Source organism: Balearica regulorum, chromosome Z (assembly GCF_011004875.1).
Source record: "Balearica regulorum gibbericeps isolate bBalReg1 chromosome Z, bBalReg1.pri, whole genome shotgun sequence".
NCBI classification, from domain to species: domain Eukaryota; kingdom Metazoa; phylum Chordata; class Aves; order Gruiformes; family Gruidae; genus Balearica; species Balearica regulorum.
Window position 1 is genome coordinate 72,594,639 of NC_046220.1, and position 25,205 is coordinate 72,619,843.

The 25,205-nt window shown below is 41.4% G+C and overlaps 1 protein-coding gene across 1 annotated transcript in view; it reads right to left on the minus strand.

Moving 5' to 3' along the window:
- EGFLAM (EGF like, fibronectin type III and laminin G domains) overlaps nt 1-25,205 on the minus strand; it is a 73,492-nt gene that overhangs the window by 11,918 nt on the left and 36,369 nt on the right. Inside the window, exons 8-17 of the mRNA XM_075740432.1 lie at nt 19,713-19,828; nt 19,136-19,472; nt 16,456-16,556; nt 15,110-15,210; nt 13,877-14,021; nt 11,182-11,371; nt 8,101-8,226; nt 7,099-7,342; nt 2,625-2,736; nt 980-1,096 (exon numbers count right to left, since the gene is read on the minus strand). Of these exons, the coding sequence (XP_075596547.1) occupies nt 980-1,096; nt 2,625-2,736; nt 7,099-7,342; nt 8,101-8,226; nt 11,182-11,371; nt 13,877-14,021; nt 15,110-15,210; nt 16,456-16,556; nt 19,136-19,472; nt 19,713-19,828 (1,589 nt within the window). The remainder of the gene's footprint in view (nt 1-979; nt 1,097-2,624; nt 2,737-7,098; nt 7,343-8,100; nt 8,227-11,181; nt 11,372-13,876; nt 14,022-15,109; nt 15,211-16,455; nt 16,557-19,135; nt 19,473-19,712; nt 19,829-25,205) is intronic.

The window sequence follows — 25,205 nt, forward strand, 5'->3', positions numbered from 1 at the left end:
GTGTGGCCTCTGTTAATTGCTCCTAGGCTCCCTGTCTTGTACTTCAAAACGCACTGTATTTAGTCTAGCCCATCTTTCCAGTGATGTTTGTGTAACTGACCTGTTCCCATCACTCTTACACACTCCCCCAATTTTCTTGGACTTCATGTTTTCCCCTAGACAGCTGTCAAAGATAGTGAAAAATGTTGGACCAAGTGATGAAACCATTTACACTGAATTGCAATTACCATTCCGTCCTTGATCAATAGTTATGAGATGCACTATTAGAGTTTTTCATTTGTTAAGTAAATCTGATATAGTAATTCACTCATTTAAAATTCTGAAGATTCAGGGCCAACCTTTCAGCTTTATCTAAATTATTTTAAGTATGCCTAGGGAGAGCAAATATTAGTTCAGTTTGAATTTGTTGAATTTCATTCTTGAATTTTGAACAATGAAAAAGATCTCTGATCATGTGCCCCATATAAAATTGTAAGATGGGGAAGGCAGTGGCGTATGCAACTGCTGTGTGGTAAAGAATACGCTAGCTGGACTGGGATTCACTTTAATTTGCACCTTCTTTTTTGCACCTTGCGGTAGTGGTTACATCAGACATTTAGCTGCCTCAGTGTGCACACTTTGAAGTATTTGAGCATTTTTTCTGTTCTTTTATTTATATAAGATGCTACAGGGCACTCTGAGGGCTCTAATCTTCACAGAGCTTTGTGCATCATTCCGAACTCGATCCTGTATGACTTCTGCTCATTTAGTAGTACAGTATAGAAATTAATAGGGAGTCTGGCAGTGGTAATACTGGCTATTAAAGTTAGAATGACTTTTCACTGTGAAATATGTGTTTAAGCACTTTGTGGTGAGCTCCTGAGGTGAAATCTTGGATTACTTTAAATATTGTCAGTGGTATAAGGGCAGGTGTCCACCTAAAGTGCGCACGGGATGAGATGGAAATAAATGGCTCCAGTGTGTGTCTCTGGGCACATACCTTCTGGATGCTCCCGCTGAAGGGTCTGAGGATCCCAGAGTTCTTCTTCACAGCATCATAACTAGGGACTCCACCAATAAATATTTCAGAGCTGCACTTAATCTGCGTGAAAGCCCCCTGCAAGAAACAGAAGAATGACATTTTATTACAGTAGCTGGAATCATACTTGTATCTTCAGATTAGCCTACATTAGAAGTTATAGCTTACTTTAATGCTTCTTTACTTCTGCTAATTACATTTCTTTGCACAATTCTCTCAAGAAAGCCCACTGTAGGGCACTCTCTTCCGACTGCGCTCTATCCTAATCAGAACTAGCTGAAAAATTTCAAGTATTTCAAAATGGGAATACTGAAGGAAGAAAGGAGACTGATTCATTATGATTTCTGACTGCACATCTAGGTCTGTTTGCAGTGATTTGAGGTACATTGATGTAAATCTAGAATCAGAATGCGGTTCATAAGTTAAAATCACAGCAAAGTCCATGCAACGGAGACTCATTTAATGCTTCCAGTACCTAAAAAGATAATCCAGTTATGAGGTTAAATGAAAGAAACATTGAGTTTGCATTAGCTACCAGAAGCAGTTGTTCAAGATACCTGATGCGACTAGTGAGTGTCCTGGAGTGAACTGGAAGATGTTTATCAGCTAAGGACAGGATAACTGTGTAATTCCAGTCCTGCAGAAGCTCCCGTGATTTCTTTGTTGGCAGCTCCCAGCCAACCTCCTTTTGCAGCTGCACTGCAGCACTTAGAGGAAAAAACTGGGAGTCTTCATCTTGACCCATCTATCTAAAGAAGTCTCAACTGCTCCGTTTGAATGTTTCCCACTCAATCTGGGAGACAACTGGAATTTCAATTTATTTGCATTTAAAAAAAATTAAAAATCTAAGCTTTAAGTAGTTTCCCAGTTTGCAGAAAAATCTGAATATTCTTCTACTAACAGGATCTGGAGTCTGGTTTTCTGGCAACACTTTCCACTAGGAAAGAATAAAAGACATTTTCTAAGCAGTTCTAGCCTCAGGTTCTTGCGATAATAAAGTTCCTCTGTGTATCCCTTTGAGCGCTTAGACTGAATACCCTGCTCAGTACAAGCAAAATTTCACCTTATTACCAAGTTACTATGAGGTCTTGTTGAGGGAAGAATAAAATGTAAGTCATCAACTGTCTGAGTATTCCAGCCCTTACTCTGTCTTGAAAATTTCTTTTGCAAGAAGACAAAGAAAAAATTCTCTTTTGGCCTACCTTTCCAGCACAATATTCAGAGAGTGGTAAAACCAGGACTTTGTGCACATAATTTTCATCATCCTTCTCCAGATGACACATTTCATAGTGCACACGTTGTTCAACAGACTTAGCCACAACCAGTAAGTACCAAGAAAAGAACCTCAAGAACAAGCATGAACCAAACATAAAAATGTGAGTCCAGTTACATGGCAAGGGCAGGTCAGGTTGTGCCTTTACAAGGATCCCTGTCCTCAGAGGAAAGACTTCATGTGCAAATTTCCAATTTTGGTCTTAAAAAAATGTTGCCTCAATGTGTATAATTTTGAGCTTATAAGAGCTTTGAGAGCAGCCTGTGTAATTTACTATGCAATCATTTTATAGTCTAACAGCTGCATTCATGACAAGCTGTGCCATATGCTCACCTCTGCCGTCCCTTCCACTGGCTTTTGTTTGTCCACTTGTAGGATACCGTTCTTCGCTGTGCGAGACACTCGCAACTCATGCCATTGACCCAGACTGACAGGTTCTTCACTCCTGTTTTAAGGGGAAGAAAACTTTCAATTATTTTACACTTTTGCCTTTCTGATATTTTCAAATATTGTTGTTATGTTAAAAAGTCAAGCGCTCTGGGATGATTTTCTACATAAAAATTAAAATAAATCACTATGGTTCTTTCTTCGTAAGGAGATAAAATAATTTCTGAGCCCCATCAGCAAAAGCAAATAAGACCATGTTCCTACAGCAAATAACAAGCTCTCTGCTTTTATTTATAAATGAAACATTTCTATTATCAGCATGCATTTCATCTATCTCTGAGCTAATGTTTTTGCTCAGTCATTTATAATGCATAAAGGCAAATTTTTGTCTCAGCTGTACATCCTCATTTCACAATGACATAAGCCTGAAGATAAAGCTTTCCCCTTAATGGTTAGTCTAGTCTCACATTCTTCGTCCTCTTTTAAAACAGAACTACTTTGTGTTGGCTTATCAGCTCTATTTATGCAGCCTGTTACACTGACATCTACACACACACACAACACATGCAGCCTGGCTGCTGTACATTAAGGGGAAATAACCAAAATACAGTCCTAATGACGTGATGAGATCCTGGCTAGGAACAATAATCCCCAGTTGTGCAAAGTATTCACCAGTCTCAAAGGAAGCATTTTAAAACTGTTCTTACAATCTTTATTAGTTCAGCACTAATATGAATAGCAGCCTGCATAAAGGGCAAAACCATATTCCCCTTTAGAAGTTCTACAGAACTTTGTATCTTGTTTTCATTTTTACTACACTGGTTAAAGCATTTTACATCTAAATGTTAGCTCGCAGCATATCTCCAGGAGCAATGAAAACTTGCGTTTGATTCACTGGTCAAGCTGGAAAAATCAGAAACCATGTTAACGAGGACACTTGAAAATTTTCTAGCTTTCAATGAAAACACACAAAACTGTTTGGGGTGAAATAATGTTTTCAGGTTTTAGGCTACTTATATTTAAAAACGAAAAAAACATACATTTAAAAATGAAAGAACTGAAAAAAATGTGATTTGAAATAATCAAGTGATCCAAATGCTGATTAAAAAAGGTATATAATTTTGAAAATGTGAAAATAACAATTTCTTTATTTTCTTTTTTTCCTGAACAATCAACATGAGCTTTGAAATCTTTGTGTTGTATCTATTGTGCTCCTCCAAATTTTCTCAAAGCCCATTTTCAACTATTTGCACAACACTGGGAATATTACTCGAACACTTGGTTCAGAGAACCTCCATAAAAAAATATTGAACAATGCCATTCAGTTGTCCTTTTTCTTATGTAGTAGCATTTAGAGTTTAACTACCTTGGATAAATCAAGAGGTAACAGAATTTAATCACCTTGAAGAAGTCGATATATACATATAAAGGAACCAGACAAGTTTGGCTACCCAATAAGTGGCAATTTTATCTCCTCTGCTGATTAGGTCATCATCACGCTAACCCTCCTGCTCCACTAGATTTAATTACAATTAGGGATGATTAAACCTTGCAGAGTCATCACTTCAGAGTTGCAAGCTATTTCTTGCATTCACAGGCCTTTTGAAACCAACATGAGTTTGGTAATGCTACCTGCAGGCATTTGAACACTTTTAGTTCTTCATGTGCTGTGGGGTTAAGGATTACTTTTCCCCACAGAAACCAAACCTTAAAAAATACCCCAAATGATGAAGATCTTGATCCTGCAAATGCCTGGCCAAGGGAAATCCCAGGGGATAACAAATTCTCCTCTAAGACATCTTGGTAAATAGCTCAGGTTCTGCATCCATCTGTCCACGCAGCATCCCTGCTCCCTCCTGAGTCCCCTGCACACACCATGCTGCTTCCATCCCAGGATGCTTCAGGAAAAGAAACAAGCTTCACTAACGTCAGCTTTCCTGCTGCTGCTGCTGACAAACCTAAATGAGCTTGCCGCACCCTTAAAGACATGATAATTTTGTTCTGATGGTATTATCATATCTGACAGCCTGGTCTTATGGAAGAGATACTCAGGACGATCAGAATTATAGCCCCGTTTAGGACAAGGAGTGGGCGTGAAGTGGTATGATGAAGATCAAGGCAGACTTTTAAGTAGATATTGGCTAAGCAGGCATGAAAAACTGGGAATCTATTTATTTTATTTAATCACTGACAGGGCTGATGACAGGGTGTGAGTTGCACATGTTATCTAGAAAAAGGAGCTGAAGAGGACATCCTGACAACTTTCAATGAAGCCTGCCAGTGCCATAAGCCTCCCCCACTTCCCACCTACCTCAGTGCACCCCTTCTCCCCAACGCCCGTGAGCCAGGTGCTAGCTGGCGTCCTGCTCGCTCTTCGGCTTTCCTATAGAAAGGGGCAATTTCCACTCCCAGGCACACGCTTGTGGCTCTTGCCACATTTTACAGCCTACATCTTGGTTAAACTTTAGTCCAAGGTGTTTTGAACTGTCATAGTATTCTTGGGGGGGGGGGGGGGGGAAATGTTGTCTACTTTTATGATTGCCAGTAATAGGAATTAGATGGCTGTAATCAGAAAAAGATTGAAGGCTGTTGTAAGAAGGGCTATTTTGGGTTTGAGCAAAGGTCGCCAACATTAGCTATTTCTGCCACTTTTCCACAAGAGAAAAAGAACAGGGCAAGTATGGAGTAATTCTTCTCTTGATATATCCTCCCAGTTTCTGGCAACTTGTCATTTAGCAATTTCCTGCGTCAGAGGCTGCATCCGTACAATTGTGTTTGATCTCCCTCAATGGAGCTTTCTTCAAATTTTTCTAATTATTTTTTTTTAACCTATTTATAGTTCTGGCATTTGTGACATGCTGTGACAATTAGTTTCCACAACTTACTTGTGTGCTGTCTGAAAAAAAAAACCTGTTATTTTCTTTCTTTGCTATTTTTTTGTTTGCAGTTTCACTGGGCTCCTTCTAATTCTTCCATATTGAAAAAATAAAAAATAATCATTCCTTGTTTATCTCCATGTCATTCACAACTTAAAAAACTTTAACATACTTCCACCAAGCTCTTTCTTTTTCAGATGGAAGATCCTGCTGTATTTGTGGAAGCTGTTTCTTTCCCTGCCCCGGATATCAACACTACTCTTCTTTTTAAATTTTTCTAATTTCTTCTGAAATGAAGTTACCAGAACGACAGCAAGTTTTCAAGACAGGGTGCATTGTGGATTTTTGCAGAAGCATTGTTCCTTATTCCACTCCTAATGATTCTCTGCATTGTACTTATATTTCTGTATTTGTCTCTAAGCAGTTAGCTGTTGCTTTCACAGAACTACCCATGATGACTCCAGGATCCTTCTCTGTCTGACAACACTAACTGTATTGCCACAGCTGTGTGTTGTTAGGGTTGTGCATTATTTTGCATTTGCTCCCTTGAAATTTCAACTCTCACTTTGTCATCTGAAGGTGTTTGTTTGCTTGAGTCCTCATTCAGTGGAAAATCAGTACATTTTCCCTAATCAGAGTATAGCCAAAATTCTTGATGTCCATCCACATGGAGCATATGGTATGCAAGACTTGCAGGCAGTGTACACATTTTGCATAAGCTTTATATAGATTATTTCTAAATATTAGGTTAGCCTAGTCAAACCGGCAGCCTCTTGGACCACATCCAAGGTTCTGAGCGTCTCTGTTCGGCCCATTGCCTTTTCAGAAGAGCCCAGGGAACAGCTGTCTGGAGATGGAGCGCTCCGCTACACAGACGGAGAGCAGCCATTTTTGAGGCATTTCATTGCTCCTATCCTGGACATTAGTTTTAGGATGCAATGAATCATTCCCAGAAGGTCTGTCTTTGTCTAGGAGCCTGGGTGACTCGTTTAAACCATATATTTATCTTTTAGACTGCTTAAGTTATGTAAATTGGATATTAGCCTCAGATCGCCCAAAACCCAGCACTATGAGGAAAGAGGGACCTGGAGGTGTATGTTCTTGTGACAGCTCCGGTCTGGTACTTACTGCCCAGAACTAGAGACCAATGAGGAGGATGCTCACAAAAGTGCCAATATTGTACACTCCTGTGGCTAGAAATTATATGCATAAAATATTTATAGATTCCCCCTAATTAGCTGTGGCACAATGTCATGGAGGCAAGGGAATTTCTGCAATACCATACAGAAACAGAAGTAACATCTGCAGTAAGGTGGAGGCATGACATGGTAACACTGATAATGAAGCTTGGAAACATAAACTTTTGTAGGAAGAAAATCCTGTCCCCTTGAATACAGTTCTAGTGTTTCTGTGCTTCCTCAGAAGAAGTAGGCACTAGACACTGACAGGCTCCCATACCTCATTATAGCTTATTTCTCTTTCACTCCTTTCCTGGATCAGCACTGTGGCACTGTTGGAAAGGAAACACAAGCAACGCTGTTTACCTGATAACAGCCGTTCCTGAGCCACAGTCGAACCTGAACTCCACGTAACCAGCCACCATGTTAATGGAGAGGAAGTCCTTGCTGTTTGTGTCGTAGCTGTACAAAAGGACACCAGTCTCTAAATCTGGACGAAATGTCATCTCAAACTCCATGAAGGAAAGGTAATTCTGTGGTTCCAAGGGCCAGGGTGTGCTAGCAAATGACCTTAAGGACTCGTTGAACTGAGGTATGGCCAAGGTGAGTGCTGGAAATCCAGAATACACAAGCAGGTCACTTGAGGCTCAAAGGTAAGGGATTGACTCCTACCAACCAGTATCAGTTCCCTTTGTTAGGTAGTTAAAGTTAACATTAAGAAAAACAACCTAAAAATTTCATCTTCCAAATTATTTTTTTTTTTTTTTTATCCTAGTCAACACTGCTTCCCTCCTTTATGCCTTCCTTTTCCAAGGATGTATTTGTATTATAAAGCTTTGGGCTCCTTTTCCTTAATGATTCACCACAGTGTTTTTCAAAGTAGCAAGTATGCACACAATGAGTGCTGGCATGAAAAGTTCTGCAGCACAGAAAATAATGCTGTATGTATTTGACTATTTGTTTGTATCTCTGTGATTTCAGCAGGAAATTGATATTGGGTCTTTTACATTTCAGATTATACAACTGACACTGCTTTTAGGAGAAAAGTGGGGATTTTTTTAGAGTTAATGCGTGGCTGTGGAGTGGTACATTATTTTAACTTCTGAAAAGTAAGTTTGAGATGCTTAATTATAGTTAGTTTAAATAAGCAAAGCGGTTTGAGAATCACTGATTGTGTAGGAGCTGGATGTAGCTCCAAAGTGAATGGTGAGGGAGAGTTTCACTATGTGATTTTAAAAAGATGAGTAACAAGTACTCTTTTCTGTCGGTGTAATAGCATGAGACCTCCTTGGATGTCACTATGTGGAAAACACATTGAACATTATATAACATGTACAAAGAAATATAAGCAGCCCAGCATCCTCTCACCTTCTTCACAATGATGGCCTTTAAATCCAAGAGGGCAAAGGCAAATGTATGAATCTGCTTTGCTTGCAGTACAGGTACCGCTGTTGATGCAGGACGCCTCGTCACAGATGCCACTGCTACACTCACCTAAACACAGAGCCCGAACATTGATTTATCAGAGAAGTTTGTCAAAGAAGATTTATTTGGCTGTTGATCATTGCTACTAACCAATACAATTTTCTCTCCTGTCTAGATTCTTTCTCAATTTGTCAAATGGTGTGCAATTTAGACAAGGTAACTTGATCTTTAGCACTTTTTTTTAGTACCAGACCAGCAAGAAGTCTTAAAAACAGCAAAAATTAGCCCTTACAAACAAACCATGACAGTTGTAGCTTTCAATCATTCCCTGGATTCCTTTTCTTCTGCTCTTGTTCCTATCTTTATTTTCTCATAAAATAGGAAGCTCTCCAGACTGTTTACAAGCACTGTGACTTGTTTAATTTCAATTACCTTAAGTGCTTCTTTGTTCACTGTAAATTCATGCCATGCTAAGCATGGAAGGTGTTAATCATCATCAACTAATCTTATTAACTAAAATGAGGTTGTCAGGCCTCTTGTCTGCACTAAAAGGGATCCATATCATCAGCACATGGGCTTTTACAGAAGCATTTCTACTATGCTGGCAGATCAACTATAATAACAAGGGGATGATTTCTTCTTGCTGGAATTAGGCTGAAATTGCTATAGAACAAATAATTTACTTATTTACTTCTTAAAACTGATATCTATAAAGTTAGATTATGCAATGGTCATCTGATGAAGTTCTTGTTTACTTTCTACTTTATTTTAGTTTCCGATTAAATAATTCTCCCCTCATTGATAGTAACAAACTGATCTTGTACATTAAGAAAGCCCAAATAAGACATTTGTGGTGTACAAGTGTAAGCACGTCATTTGGAAGGGCAAAGTGGTTATGACAAACTAAGAACTGCACATATTTTGAGGCACACTGAAATATCACCTCTGAGATGACACAGGTGTCGTGTGGCAGACATGACAATAAACACAGGAGAACAGTTTTGTTAACTGAGATGACTGAAAGAAGTCTTGCAAAACTACTGCAAGAAGGGGATATGCCCTTTTTGTTTTGTTTAAATATAGCACACTGATGTAAACCATAAAGATGATTTCCAGACCAGGTACTGGTGTTAGTACAGCACCAGCTTTACAGCTTGACTTCCCATCCCACAGTCAGAAAGCAAAGCACAGAGAAGTATGCAGATGTAAATGGCTGATGTACTGGTTCATCCTGATCACTCTGCTGTCACAGCCTTCGGGCCAGCACAGGTGACTACACCGAAAAGGCAAACCACAGGTCTGATGGCTGCATCTGCTTGGCTGCAGTGGCAGGTGAGCAAGGATGGAAGCTGCAGGGGGACTACAGGGTCCTGTCGTGCCTGCTCCGAACCACGAGCTGCCTCCCCTGTCAGCCCCATAGCTCACGGTCTGGTGGGACTTCTGCTGCAGCCAACAGAGACGGCGCAGGGGCAGGATGGACTTCTCTCCTCCCCACCCTCAATCTGTGGTCCATGTACCACAGCACCCCTCGCTATGCCAACAGGAAAGAAACAAAAGACTGGCTAGCAAAAACCATCCCTAAACACTAGTAGAGGTCACTTGCAATTTATTTATTTTAAGCTTAATTTATATGGCATATTGTTTGCAAGTTTCTCCTGGTACAGTTTCATTTAAGTGTGTGCAGTCACGTAAGGACAGTAAGGCTCTATCACTCAGTTTTGAGTCACGCATGGCAGAACCCAGCATTTGTTTTCGCTGATGTTGATTGTTAATGTAGTAGTATCTGGAGCATTCATGGGTGGGAATGAAGTTAGCTGCAACCCAAAAGGCAATAGAGATTAGGGCTCACAGATCTTCAGCAGGGCCTTCATCTATCTATCTATCTAAATTCCATAGATTCTCACTCTATCGTGAAATTACTCTTTGCTTCTGAAGTCTTATTCTTTTCAGCATCTGTTTCCTGGGCCACTCTCTTCTCCCCCTGTATTGCACAGAAGTTTGGTCATGGTATCTAGAGAATACAGAGCAATTGTTAGGAAGTTTCTCATTAATCACTTCCTTCTTGGGATGCCAAATGCACAGCTATAGAAGAGAAGAAAGATGACTTTGTGTTTGAAGCATGGCACAGAGAGTTCAGTGATACGGGATCTATTTCCTGCCTTTACTACTTGCTTTCTGACTTGGGTTTACTCTTAAACTGTTGAGAATGGGAGGTCACTAAAGCGAGGATTTTTTTTACCCTTTTTTTTTTCAAGTGCCCGTTACATGGATTAAATAAAGATGAATAAATAAACAGGACTGGTTAACTAACTTCCCTACTTCTCCATTTTTTTTTATCTGAAGGGGAGATAAAGTTATGATATCACTTCATAAAGCTGTTGAAAGAATTTATTCCATGGTATTTTTAAAACATACTGTGACTCTGGAAATGAAAACAGTGGATGGTTGACAGGAAAGCCTATTTGCCCCAGCAGTAATGGGGTTTAATGGGGAAAAGCCCTCTGTAATGGCCACAGCACTGCTGTGGTTCTGAAAGATCCTTGCGTTGCTTTGGACAAGTGCAACGATGCCTTTAGGCAAAACACATTTTGTTGGGTCTGCAGTGTTTTAAATACAAACACGGTGTACATACTATTGATTTCTGATGATATGACTCTGTCAGTCAGGAGAATGAAGAGGCATCCTGAGAGATGCTGGCAGAAATACTGGTGCAGACGTAATTATATCGGCAACACTGAGGTTCCTGTTTGCCCATGAGAAATGTTTGACTACTTATGGTGCAGGATAACTGTGTCCACAAGGGGTTGTGATATACTAAACAGCACTGTTTACTTACACAGTGTGATAAACACTCCTACTATAGACCCAGAAAAAACAATGTGCAAAGACACAGAGAAATACCATGCCAAAAACAGAGACCGCGCCTTCCATTCTCAAACCTGGACCATTGCTCAACTGTTTTCAACAGGCAAAAAGTAACCCCTGGTTCATCACTGATTAAAGACCCCATGCCATTACACTTACCAACATCAGCACCACTGAGAGCTTTCCCTAATGGCCAGGGTCTCATATCAATTATCTTTCCGTTGATGCTGAGCAACTGGACACAGCCCTGAAACCCACGGTTGGTGCCTGTGGCTCTGACCAGCCAGTACACGCTGGGGGCACCGCCAACGTAGAAGGGAGTCCGGAACGTAATTTTACTGTATTGGCCCTGAAGGGAAAACAGAGCATGACATGATGTAGAACAGACACAACACAGGAAAACTAATTAAGCCACACTGGGTATAATCAATTTTTTTTTTCTCCACAATGGATTGTGTCAGGGGATATGTAGGTTGCTCATTGGTAATTCCTTTCCATTAGTCATTCCTCCAATCAGTCTACCATTCCAAACATTACTTTTTGCACCCACATCCATCATGACAACATGGACTACTAACAGGACAATAAAAAACTTAAAAATCACTATGTTCTGAGGAGGGATTGTGATCTGTCTTTTGCTGTAATTTCTTCCTTTACTTCCTTTACTTTTGCCAAAAGTGTTTGTCTTCTAAAATCTAAGTGCTGGGGGACCCAGACCAATGTGATATTGCCTTTTGGACAGAACCCAGCAAGTGCTTAATGCGTTGAATAATAATGAAATGACAAAAAACAACAGTAAAAACAAAGACAAAGCAAAAGCTGATAAAATTATGACTTCAGTAGGGTTCTGCTCACTTTGCCAGTGCTAAATTTACTCCCCATCTTTTTTTTTTCTTTTTTTTTTTTTTTTTTTGCATTAACCTGCTTATGGAAATGTACACATATAAGTTTATTAGCACTGCTACAGTGCACAGGAAGGAACAAAAAAAACCCTAAACAGAACTTTTTGGACCATTGAATCAAACTCCTGAGTCATAATTCCTTCCATAAAGTGATCAGAATATAAGTCTTTTGGCTCCTTCTCAAAGGTTGTTTCAAAACCTCACTGCCCTTTAGAAGAAAACATTCAAAATTCCCACATTTATTCATGGCCAGCTTTTACCAATGTGTTCTTCTGACTGCACTGACCTTTAGCCTAAAATCTTTCTGGATTTTTCACCCCTGCCCTGCTTCCACTGTGTTTATAACAATAAATTATAATCCCATAAGTGTATTTTGTCAGGCTAAATATGCCAGGTTATTGAGTCTACAGGTGTTCGCTGCACAGTGCACTGCCGAAACGCACCAAATCTCAGTTTCAGCAGGGAAAAATAATTCTGGTGGAGCCTGCGGCTAAAGAGAGTTCATATGTCCACAGGATTTCATGGTACACATATGCCAGGACTGTGGGCACACAGCTTTCCAGCCACCTCCAACCACTTGCCATCTCCTGTCCCCTTTGATGGTCCTGCCCCCCTTGGTCTGCCAAGCTCCACCTCTCTTGTAGGCACTCTATAGGCTGTCCAAGTCAAAATGAACCAGGTCAGTGGCAAAGACTACCACTCTGCTGACCTCATGACTTAATCCAGGTCATTCTAACTAGGAAGGGCTAAGGAGGAGATCAATGGAGCAACAATACTATGGGAGCAGCAAGTTCTGGTGGAGAGCAGCACCTGGAGCAATTAACTTTTTTTTGTTGTAGCTGCAGCTAGAAAAAAATGTGTCCCCACAGTCAAACTCTTCTTGTAATAGACTCTCTGAACCGTAATCCTCCTACTAGCCCTTTGTTGCACCTTTTCGCCTTCAACTTCATCTTTCTTGGCTATGGATGATCATAGCCCTGCATAGGCAGATGCCATCCTACCGAAGCGCTGTGCAATGGCATTAGTCTCTACTGGACATATCTCTACTGATTCACATTTGCCCTTTGCTTTGCCTCACAGCATTGGTAACACCTAGCAACACGTGACAGGCATTGAAATCCTTTCCTCCGTCATCTCCAGCTGATAAGAACTCAATGCACAGCATTTTTTTCCTTCAGTGCCTGCACGTGGAAGTGTAAAGTAATAAGATGTCTGAAGTTGCTTTTTTTCAGTTCTAGGGATGGCATGCTAATAGTGGCTATCAAAGGGAAGGGGAAAGACATTGGTAACAATTTGCAACTATCTTTTTTTTCTGTGCCCTAATTTCACTTCTGTTTTCTGGCCTGGCAACAGATGCGAAGTCAAGACAACTTCCTCTACTATATTTTACGCTGGTGGCCTCACATGAAATTGTTGGTGTTAACAAAAGTCAATGCAGAATGTCTATTTCCATTACTGTGCTTAAATCTGTGTCTATGTCATACACGTAATTATACTCTGTACACAAACCTTGTGTGGCTATATGGATATTATACATAAATATATATACATATACACATATGCATCTAATTTTTCTGGCTGAGAAAGCAGAGCAGCTCTCTGAGGCTTGAAAATGAAAGCAATCATGGACAGCAGCTGTAAAACCTGGCAAACTTTTAACAGCAGCCTGTATCTGAGACTAGCAAATTGTAGCAGGAGGGTGGCAGAGCAAGCATGGAGGACAACAGGTAAACTATGATGGGATTCAGCACTGGGATATTTATCTATGATGTGATTTGTAAACTACATATGCGGATGAGTAATCTGTACATTGATCCTGTTTCACTAAATGCCCCAACACTGATAAATAAAAACTTACCTTTTAAATCTGATCTGACTTCTGTTAGCAAGAAAAAATGTCATCATAACCTTGAGAGAGCCCAAGGTCAAGGTGCAGGTGCAGGATTACCTACCTGAGATTTTCCTGTCACTGGAGCATCATTGTCCATCCTAAGCCAGCCATTCATACCATCTCTGAACAATGTGACACTGTGCCAGTTGCCCTGCCTGATTTTGTTTTCACTTGTTATGACTGCAACTCCAGTGCCACAGTTGAACCTGGGAGTGTGAGACAGAGGGCAAGGTGACAATCTTACATTAATCAAATAACTGAAAGTAATTTTTAGACTCCAAATATTCCCTTTGCTCCTGGGAACCTCTCTGTTTCACACTGCATATTAGCAGACCAAAGGAAAATTAGACAGAAGGTCTACATATGATCTCTTTCAAACTTCATTATCTGTCCTTCTCCCGCAGAGAAGATTTTGCATTCTCTGAACGTACCAAGTGCACTGCAAAGCTTGCCAACAGCCAAAACTGTTTCAGGATGGAAAGTATTACAACCTGAGTTCCTGCTATCACAGCAATTTCTCTTGGGAATTTTTCTAGCTCCCTGGTGAAAGGCAGTGCTACACTAATAATTCTGCAATTCTATATGAAACTCAGTACTGATTGATAAGGAGACCTCCAGGACAGTCTCTGGTGCTGAATGTGTGCAAAACGTACCATTTTCTCTGATTGCTCTTCAGTGCAGTTAAAGAGAAACACAACTAAGGCACATCACCCACTTTGTTATTCCCAACTTTCAAAGGACTCACTCTCCCAGGTAAGGGGATCCTTGAGATACTCTTTCACGTGCTTCATTATATATGGGACTGCAAGAAAGCCCCTCCATCTTCATTTTAAAAGCCTACAACTCTCATCTAAACAAGGGTTATAAGATGAACTTCCAGGCCACTTGCTGACATTAAATACTTTATTTTGCTACGTTATCTGCAGGTCCTTTTGCTGTGAAGCAAAACCAGTGACTACGCACAGCTCGATGTAGCATAAGTTTAGCAAAAGCAGTGGCTCACTGCCATTTCTGATAACACAGCAACAAGCGCTGCACTAATGCCTTGAAGAAAACTGATCATTTTGCCTTTACACCAAGGTGTGAGTAAAAAGAGTTCAACAGGCCACATGTCCATGCACAAAAGGATGAGAGAAAAAAATATCGAAGAACCATTAAATGAAGCAATAGTGCCTGTTTTGTGCACTGCATGGGTCAGAAGTCAAAGACACAGCAGATACTCATCACATACAGCAGTCCCAGGAGGCAGCAATGGCCCCTTCTCTTTACTTCGGATTTAGGGTGGAGATTTTACCTGAACTGGATGCTACGTCGGATGATTGCCAGTGACATAAAATCACCACGACCGTGTTCATTTTCTCCACAGTATAGCAGCAAACCATCTTCTGATTCAGCCTGCAATCACAGCATCAATATGAAAAATCAAAGTCTAAGGCTCACAGTAACAGATAAATGCAAGCAGCACTGAGGGACTTTTCTCCAGAAAAGGGACAGCATTTTTCCAGCAGGGTTTTTAACTTGCAGAATCAGAAATTGGTTGATCAATTTTGAATCCTGCATTTGAAGATCCTAGAAAAATATTGCCTTCCTGCTTAAATGGTTTAAGAACATCTCCTCTACCTACAGTATGGCACTACTAGACCTAAAAGCAAGCCTGAAAGTATTAAAGACTGTCAGACACGTCCCATATGAGACCTCTGAGCACAAAGTCTAGCAAGGATGTCCTAGCAAGTTTTCTATGTGTAGACACATGAGACTTACAGCACATGAACACACACACCCTGCTTCACATGTTCAGTGAGCCTCACACTTGTCAAGCAGAACAACCTGTGCAGGCAGGATTTCTCTGTATGTGCATAGCAGCTGACACCGTAGCTTTTCACAGCCACCCTGCAATTTAAGCTGACGAATTGCCAGACAAGTGTTAGATCACCATGCGAGGCAACAGCTTGTTGCTGCTCTAGTGACAGTCTCGTACGTAGGCTGTGAGGCTGGCGAATCTGCCTTACGTGGGAGCAGGGGTGCATCCTCCCTATGGGCAGCCCTACCAGCTCTGTCCGTAACACACAGACAGCATTAACACATGTCACTGTGGGATATATCCCACCACTTCAGGCCTGTAGTTTAAGTAGTCCAGTATCTTGCATGCATAAATAGCCAGTGTGCCAAACGTCAGAGGTGCCCACTCAAATCCTGCAGGGTAGGAAAGAAACTCTAGATACAGGGCAATATTTCGGTCAGTGAAAGAACAAGATCACAGTTTCTTAAAGATAATACATGCCACTTCCAAACTCTAATTCACAAAACGTCCAGGTGTGCTTCAGCCTGTAGCTCATTCACGTGGCAGCTATAACCTTGCCAATGTACATTGCCACCAGTCTGCAACGCCAGTGTTACTAGTCCCAGGGACTCTCACATGCACTGACCACCAATAATGGATGCAAATATTTTAGCTCAGTTTACCAACTCGAATTGCGTTCATTGAATGTGAAGCCAGATCTTTAGAGATGAAGGTTATGTACAGGCTCAGCACAATTATGTTATAAGCTATACTGAAGCTAAGTTATTACTGTCCACAGCAGCAGATTAAGCAAATAAAATTTTAAGCTACTTTGTGAGATTGGAATTGCTTAAACTTACCCTGAATTCAAGGGTAATTTGAAATGTCTGATATGAGTTTTTCAGTGGTTCAAACGTAATGTATGAATGGCCAGAGAACTGAGGATACTGGATAACAATATCTGAAAAGCAAATGCAGAAGCATGTTATTTAGCAGTTTTCTCCGACAGAAAAATCAATATACACATTCAGCACTAGATAACATCAGGTGAAAATGCAAGACAGAGTTCCTCCAGAGACAACCATTAGTTGGCAGCAGTCAACAATCAGTTAACCTATTGTCTTGTCCTCCCACCACCTTTCACAACTAATTCCTTTATTCCCAAGGACCTAGTGAACTTGGAAAGAAACAGGATACCGAGGGCCAAATACTGCTCAACAGTTTAATCGTCGGTTTCAGTGGAAATTTCTCCAGATTTTCATTCTTGTTACAGAAGAACGAACCCATCTACTTTATATTTATCTCCTTTTAAGAATTCATTTAACACAGAGGCAACAAAGTAGTTTTCTGCTTTGTAGGATTATAAAAACATATGCAGAAAATGTGGCCAGACTCCACACCGCATTAGTCAGTGCCACTCCATAGCTGCAGCGTCCAGCATCTGCAGAATTCTTGGATGGCTCCTAGGAGTCCAGCAGCTTCCAGCGCTTCCCTTTAGTCAGCTCAGGGCAGAAGTAAAGGGAGTGTTGGGGAGAAGAGGGTCCTTGCAGGCATCTCTCCATCCCTGGCTACAACAGTGGCCCTTTGCATTGCTCTTGTCAGCTGGCATTATCAGTCCTCATCCCTTGCTGTCTTATGTTAGAGGACCATCCCGGCTCCAGCATAGAAAAAGAAAATCAAAGAGATGTCTTACTGCTACCTGTGCAGCTCATTTTCCTAAGAAGCACTTAGGACAGATACAATTTCAGGCCTGAATTCTTATTTTTGCAGTGGATTTAAGTCTAATGAGGAAGGAAGGAAGGAAGGAAGGAAGGAAGGAAGGAAGGAAGGAAGGAAGGAAGGAAGGAGTCCTATTCCTCTTTGCTATTTGAATAATGAGTGAATTTTTCTTGCATATTTGGATCTGAATATAGTTCTCTCCACTTTTTTGTTTGCAAGGCATACATTTTAGGCTGAGGTGAAGAGAATCACTGCTATAAACCTGAACGCAACCACAGCAGACAGCAATTAAATCATGCCCTGATCACAAGCAGAACTGACTGGACTAGAGCGCCATGCAGCTGTTGATTGTAAAGAAACGTCTGTTTTCATTCAGATTAATATACTATTTAACAATATTGGCTGCTGTGGAGAAATTCAATACAAGGCAATATTGGTACATGATGCTACTGCTTACCAGGGAATAACACATTCCCTTGTGAAAAATGGTGGGTTTGGACTGACGTTAACAAACCCACTCTACAAGCTGTATACAGCTATGTCATTTTAAATAAATTCTCTTCATACTTGATCAAGGCCAAAAATCACATCTGCAGCTGTCCCATGTGGCTGAGTCACAACAGATTGTTTTCAGAACAAGCCCTCTTTACTCCAGCACCGAGAGGAGAAGATCAAACCCCCTCAGTGTCTGTAGCCCCAATACACAACACTGCATCATGAATGTCTAACGCAAGCCTGCAGAAGAAATATGTGTCCCTGATGCGCGGCGGTGTGGCAGGGCATTGGCAGATCAGATCAGCATGCAGAGGGATGGACCAGCTCTTTTTTAGCTGGTGGGACAGCATCAGTACAGGCAACAGGACACTTTCTTTGCACAAGCTCTGGCATTCATCTGATTGCTTGGTTACCAAACCAGAAGAAAAACAACCCCGGGGGGGGGGGGGGGGAAGTGACCTGCTTATGGCCTGATAAGCAAGCTGGACTGGCTCACCAGGTGATCAACTCAACATCAGACCCAGTGAAAGGGTGAGGTTAGGTCTGCAGAGAGAAAGGACAGGAAGGTGGCAAGGGAAGGGAGCAGCAGGATGGCTTCCTGCAGCTCAGTGACCTCTTGCCCTGGCTCAGCTGCCCTGCAGAGAGGCTAAAGGATGCGTGGCAGATCCTGACTGGGACAACCACACCTCCTTACATTGACTCAGGCTTCAGGTTATGCTTTCTGAATTGGGGAGGGGGTTTTGTTCCTCCCTTGCCCCAGGCTGCCTGACATGAGTGCTGGGGCTAGTACTCCAGCACTTCTGCCCTACAGACCATGGGGAAAGCCTACTCTGGAGATGGTTTTACAAAGGGGGTCTGTCTCACATGCCTGCTGCAGGATCAGCATCATCCAATGGACCACGCTGGAAATGTGGGTGGTTCAGGGCTTCAGCTTTAGGCAAAAGGCAATGTTCAAAGAGGGGCTGAATGTCCCTGGTGGAAGCTGTGGATGGCATGGCTGGACTCTGTAGGCTTGGGGGCTTACAAACATACCTGGCTCCACCACCCTCCCACTCCTAGGTGGGGGAAGGAGGATTAACCTCCCCTTTGCACCTTTGCACAGGGTCTGTGTTCAGCTTTATTAAAGAATAACTTCTTCACACCTAGTTGAAGCAAGAGAAGCAAAGGGGCTGATGTCTGAACTGCATCATGGAAGCTGCTGCTGTCCTTAGGGATCCTTTAAGCCCAGTTGGCTATTCTCAAAGAGCACTTTGGTTGGTTCATCACGAAGCTGCTCCTTGCCTCAGGCAAAGAGAAGCCAGCAGCAGTGGGCATGCAGAAACCTACCTTCCGCACATGTCTCTCCTCCTTTCCCCAAGTTGCAGTGGCAGCGTGAGCCACCCTGGTCGTAGTCATTGACGCAAAAGCTGTCTGCAGAACAGATGGCCTCATCACAGGAGAGATCAAAGAGGCGCGTTGCAGAAGACGTGCCGCCCCTCCTCGCTGCCCGAGCTGTAGTCGCTCTTGCTGTGGTTGAAGGCCGTGTGGTGGTGGGAGTGGAAGTAGTGGCTTCAGACGTGGTTGTAAGGACCCGTGACAGGAGCCTGGAACTAGACCCTGGCGTAACCTTAGTTTCGACCAGAAATTTTCTGTTGCCTCCTTTGATAGCAGGAAGAGGTCTGAGCTGGAAAGAAATAAACACAAATTCAGTAAAATCTAAAATGTTATGTAGAAATAAAATGAATACCCTCCATGATACAGATCTGAGGTTACAAACTCATCCTCACCAAAGAAAAAGAAACAACCATATGATTATATCTGAGCATATAGTATCAGGTATTAAACTTCCTGACAAGATCAGACACTTTAAAGTATTGAGATTATGAAGAAAACACAAATGCCCAAGTGGAATCTTGAAATTTACCTCTTCTATGTAAATGTCGTAGTCTGAGTCATCAATATCAAATCCATCATCATCACTAGTCGCTGTGTCTGTGATGTACTGATGCCCATAGCTTCCACTTCCTAGCTCCTCAGAGCCTAAAAAGACACAATTGGCATATTTGGTTCACTTCTTTTTTTCTTTTTACACACAGCAACTTAGATCTTATCACCTGTTGATTTGCCACACTGAAATCTAAAGTGGTGTTAATGTTCATCCTGTACAAACAATGCAACCGTCAGCCTGAAGGTGGGGGACACTGTCCAAGTGATATACATGCAACTTAAAGAAAGTTAATACCTTTATTTAGTCACTAACTGTGATTCCCAAAGAAAGCAGGCAAAGATCAGTTCTCCCACTGCAAAATTACTTTTATCCATCAATCTTCCAGGACAACGGCTCTGAACTTTTCCAGCGTGGACAACATTTTAATAACTTTATTGGTTTTAGATCAAACTTTTACTTTTTATAAATACACAGACCTGTATCTGCTCTACTGGCAACCAAATAACTGGAACAGCAAAAGAGATGCTTCTAGGTAGGGCTTTTCTGGCACACTCTGCTTAGGACTTTATCTGCCTCCACAGGCTCCAATGCTCCTGAAATTAGCATCCTAAGTGTGTTTTTAGGCTATTTTTCAAAATGCAGCTTAGCACCTGGGAAAAACATGTACAAACATGACTGACCTGATTCAGGCAGGAGAGCACTTTTACTCTCTTCCTTTGCTGTGACTGCAACCCAGAAATCCTGGCAGACAGTTATGAAATCAAGCATATGTGCACCAGATATGAATGTGTGCCCTGGCCGGCTAATCGGCCGCCCACCGTACAGTCTGTGGGAGTTACTTATCAATGGCCTTTACATGTCACATCAGCATACAGAAAAATCAGAGGTAAATGAGTAGAAGTAATACTCATTTGCAACCAAAACAACATGCTAGGCCGGGAGAGAATGTGTATAAAACTTTCCACTCTAACATGTATAACTAATAGTCTGTAAATAATGCAATTTAACTGCATAATAAACAGAATTATTCAGCACAGAGTTCTACCAACTGAGCTAAGCAGAGAACTCACAGCTTTGTGACTGGTAATGAGATGAGGCCAACTGGACAAACTATATCCAGATTATCTCTGCTAGCGACTGTAAATGCACAGCAAAGGTTACTGTTGGAAAAACAGACCGTACACTTACGAACTGGTCCCAATCCTGCATTCATTATGGAAAACAATAGGTATTATCAAAATGTGGGCAAAACATCTTACTCCTAGTATTCAATTGTACAGTCACTCAGGTTAATCATCATCACAGTATAATTTTACTCCAGGTAGGAAGAATAGAATAGAATAGAATAGAATAGAATAGAATAGAATAGAATAGAATAGAATAGAATAGAATAGAATAGAATAGAACAGAACAGAACAGAACAGAATAGAATAGAATAGAATAGTTCCGTTAGAAGGGACCTATAACAATCACCCAATCCGACTGCAAGGTTGACCTCTTCCATCCATCACTGCATCAGAGTCTCCTTCTTTGGCAACAGTGATTTTGTAAGACATGCATTTCTACAAATGAATTTCAATGTGCAAAACCTCAAACACAAACATTATAAACATGGCTTACAGTTTAACAGAACTTATACAAATTAAGCAGAGTCTAGCACTAATTCAGCTCCCAGCAGATGCAGCAATTTTCAGTTCAGTGGAATACTGTTGCTTTTAAGTCAGATCTGTAATATTACTTGTTGCCTTTATACTGTGTGTCTGAAACTACTTCAGAACTAATTCAGTTCTTCTAACAGATGAAACTGTCATTTACCTAAGAGTAACAAAAACCATAAAGCTAAACGGGGAAAAAGAAAGGAAAAAATCATAATCATGTGTCAGGGAAAACAATTTAATCTGTATTCAAACAAGCTGTGATACACAAACTCATTTTCCTGATTTAGAGGTTACACGTTACAAAATAAACATCTGTTGTAGTCCAAATTCTGCCACATTTTTTCTCTTCTCAAGCAAACTTTCTATTGGCTTAACGGGATTTAGATTCAATAAGGAGCAGGAATGAAGCAATACAGAGAATGAAGTATCTTCATATTAACACATAGAAAAATGTTATGTCTTGAATTCACATTCAGATATGCACAATTGCTTACATGTATAGACATGATTTTAATGCCATGCCAGTTTTACCGAAGTGTAACTCTCCTGATTTGAATGGAGTTACTACTAAACTACACCAATAACCACCAGCTGCAATGAGATCTGGTAACTTAGGAGAAACAAGCAGTTCCCCAAGCAGAAGGTGTGCCTCTTTCATGTGGCAGACTAAAATGTTCCACACTTTTCCAACAGACGACCTGGGGACACAAAATGTACCCACTATTTTAAACCAGACAATCATTCCTTTCACCTTATTGAACTGGGACAACATTTACAGCCTGGAGAGGGCAAAGAAGGTGCAGCTTATTGTGACTGGTAGAAAAGACTGCTTTGAGGCCCTTCTTCAAAGACCTTCAGGGTGTAAGTTTGGCATTACCAGGAAAAGTGTACTTTCAGAAGGTGTCCTAATATCCACAGATCTTTAGCACAGCCCCAAATCCCTGCTTTTGCTCCCCTCTCGCTCTGTCTGAGTTTCAGCCAGCTCATACTACATTACCTGCTGACCTGTGACCAGTTTTGGTAACACATAACGCACCCAGAAGCAATGAAGTCATGGAGATGTACTCTCTTCTGACTATGCCTGAATTTACCCAGGTAAGTATACACACAAATGATGAGATCATCTAACAGCCCACTGGCTTCTCAGTTGCCTTGCTCTGCCCTACATTTGGTGTTTGCTCACTGGATGTGACGTGATACTCACATGTGATGTGATGTAATAAAACTACAAAACAAACAGCAGAGAAGCTAACAGGTCTTTTTTTGCAGAGAAATCCCCACACAAGCCCATCTCTTAAGAGCATTATGTTGCTGTGGTGGAGAGCTCATCTGATAATGAGTGGCAAATCAGGGACAATTAAGCAAAGTGGTAAGTAAATACCAAAACAATGACTACAGAGAATATAAGTGTGCTATAATTCATTAAACCAGTGTTTCAGTGTACAAGGAGATGAAGCCTATTTCAGACCCTCTACGAGGTCCTATAATCCTGTTTCATAATTACTTGGAACACCTGTGGAGGGTCATGAACTTTAGACAGCTTCTTTCCAAATAATCAGGGATTAAGTTATACCAAAGACATCTTTCTCAAACCGGGAGCCACACAAACTTTTATTTGCCCATTAGGTGGCCACCAGCGTACTGATCAGGAGACACAGGAGAGCGTAGGAGGTAGATCACCAGGCACCGCAACGTGGGCAGATTGAATGGAAGTGTTAACAGACCGATCGCCTTCATGCAGAACTCCTCACAGGTTTAAATCCAAAATACATTGGGGGCATTTTAATCTGACTTTATTTTTGTCAGTGACTCACAGTGAGGCACTGCATATCGCTTGGCCTGTCTCTTGCTTTTTGTCCCTGTCGAACACTGCCTTTGTAAAGATTTTGGAGATCTGCAGGAAAGGATTCTGTGGAAAACCTTCTCCATTTGCTATCTCCAGGACACATCACCATCATTTACATCAAGGTTTGGGCCCGAGGGACTGTCCTTTTCCTCTGCTCGAGACTCAGCAGACACATTCAAGCACCATGCAGAATATTTAAGCACCTGCGCCAGTGCTTTGCTCCGTATGAGCCTGGCGGTGATGGCCAGGACCAGAGGAAAGGATGTACCCGGATTAAGCAGCCACTTCTGTCGCGTTTGCCGTGGAGACAAGCAGGAGGGTATTTTTAACAGAAGACGCTTCCTCTGTTGGTCTGGCAAAGCCCAAGGCTGGTGACCTTCCAGGCACAGTGCAAACCCCATCTGTTTCCCCAGGAGATGAAGGGTATTTTCAGCGATGCAGGTGATGACACTCTGTTTGTTTGAGTCTTTGGGACAGTGTATTTTGTTGTTACTAAACTTGAAATGTGAAATCTTTTGTTTTCAAGTAAATTGTCCATGACACTTTGAAAGATTTGATATAGCAAAAAAACAACCATGTAAGTGAAATACCCACAACCTGCATCTGTAGTTAAGAAAGGCAACAAAAATTTATTTATTACATCTTTTCCTTCTAGGAAAAAAAAAAAAAAGAAAACAAATCACAAATAAATGAGAACCCTTGGGGAAACTTGCCCTCTCTTTTCTCCCTGAAAATGGACCAATGTAACATAAAGCAAACATGTATTTTTTACTAGGTAAGGGGGTAACTCCTTATAATCAAGGCCGCATGTTCCACTTGCACAGGCCTTGGGAGATCTGTCACATTAGGTGATACAGTCAGCAACTCTTCAGATGAACATTTTAGTAAACAAAGCCAGCCGTGTCCTATGCTGATCTGAAACAATGCAGTCGAGAGTACTGCAAAGCCAACTGCCTTTGAAAACAAAGTGAGAGAATTACACATAAGAATGAGATAAAAAACAGCAGAAAACATTCCCAGGTAGCGCGGACTCAGTGTCTGCAGGACTCATCTCTGTCTCAGTCCGCTTGGAAGAACTGCAAGAGATTCTGTGCAATGCAACACGGACCCTGAAGGTCCCCTGCATTTGAGGTAATGCTGGGAATTTGCTCTTCAGATAAAATAAGCATCAGAAAAATACTATTTCAAAACAAGCATAAAATCCAGGATACACAAGCATAAAGCTACAAATTTTTAAAATCCAAACACACTAAGGACCTTAGTGCCAGCACTCATGGAATAAGTGTAATGCAAAGGAGCCAGCTATTGTATGGACTTCTGCCAGCTTCCTGAGATATTTCAGGTGCTTCTGAGGAATATACAGGCAGTCAGAAAATAGCATCAAATATTTGTGGCATGTTTCACTGTTTACATGGGAGGAGGAACCATGGTAACAATGAAAGTAGTAATTCCTGCAATGTGCACCCTGAAGAGCAAAGATTTCAGTTTCAGACATGCCAACTGTCTGACACCTTTCCAGCCACCGTAGGTGACTAAGAGGTCTCTGCTGGCACTTTGAGAGAGTCAGGCATCTGGTGTCATCTGAGATGCATTACGCTACCTGAGACACCCCCAGAGCACTGTCAGGTGTCTGGGAGATGCACGGGAGGCACACGCCTTCCTTCAGTGACAGCTGAAAACCACAGGACATAGAGGACCTCCGAATGTCTATACCTGAGCAACTGAAGCAAATGATTAACTGAGCCAAAGAAGGTAACTATTGGCTTTCTGGCTACTAGATGGGGAAGGTACCTGCAGGTACAAAATGTGAACTAGCAGTGAGTTTTACGTGGTTGCCCTCATGCTTAGCATAGATTTTTTTCTTGTTACATTTTTCAATGGTTTAAATCACTGTTCAGGGTTTTTTAGTGTTTTGGGGGAAAATAAATGTTCAGGCTATGCACAGCTTTAATCAAGAATATTTTT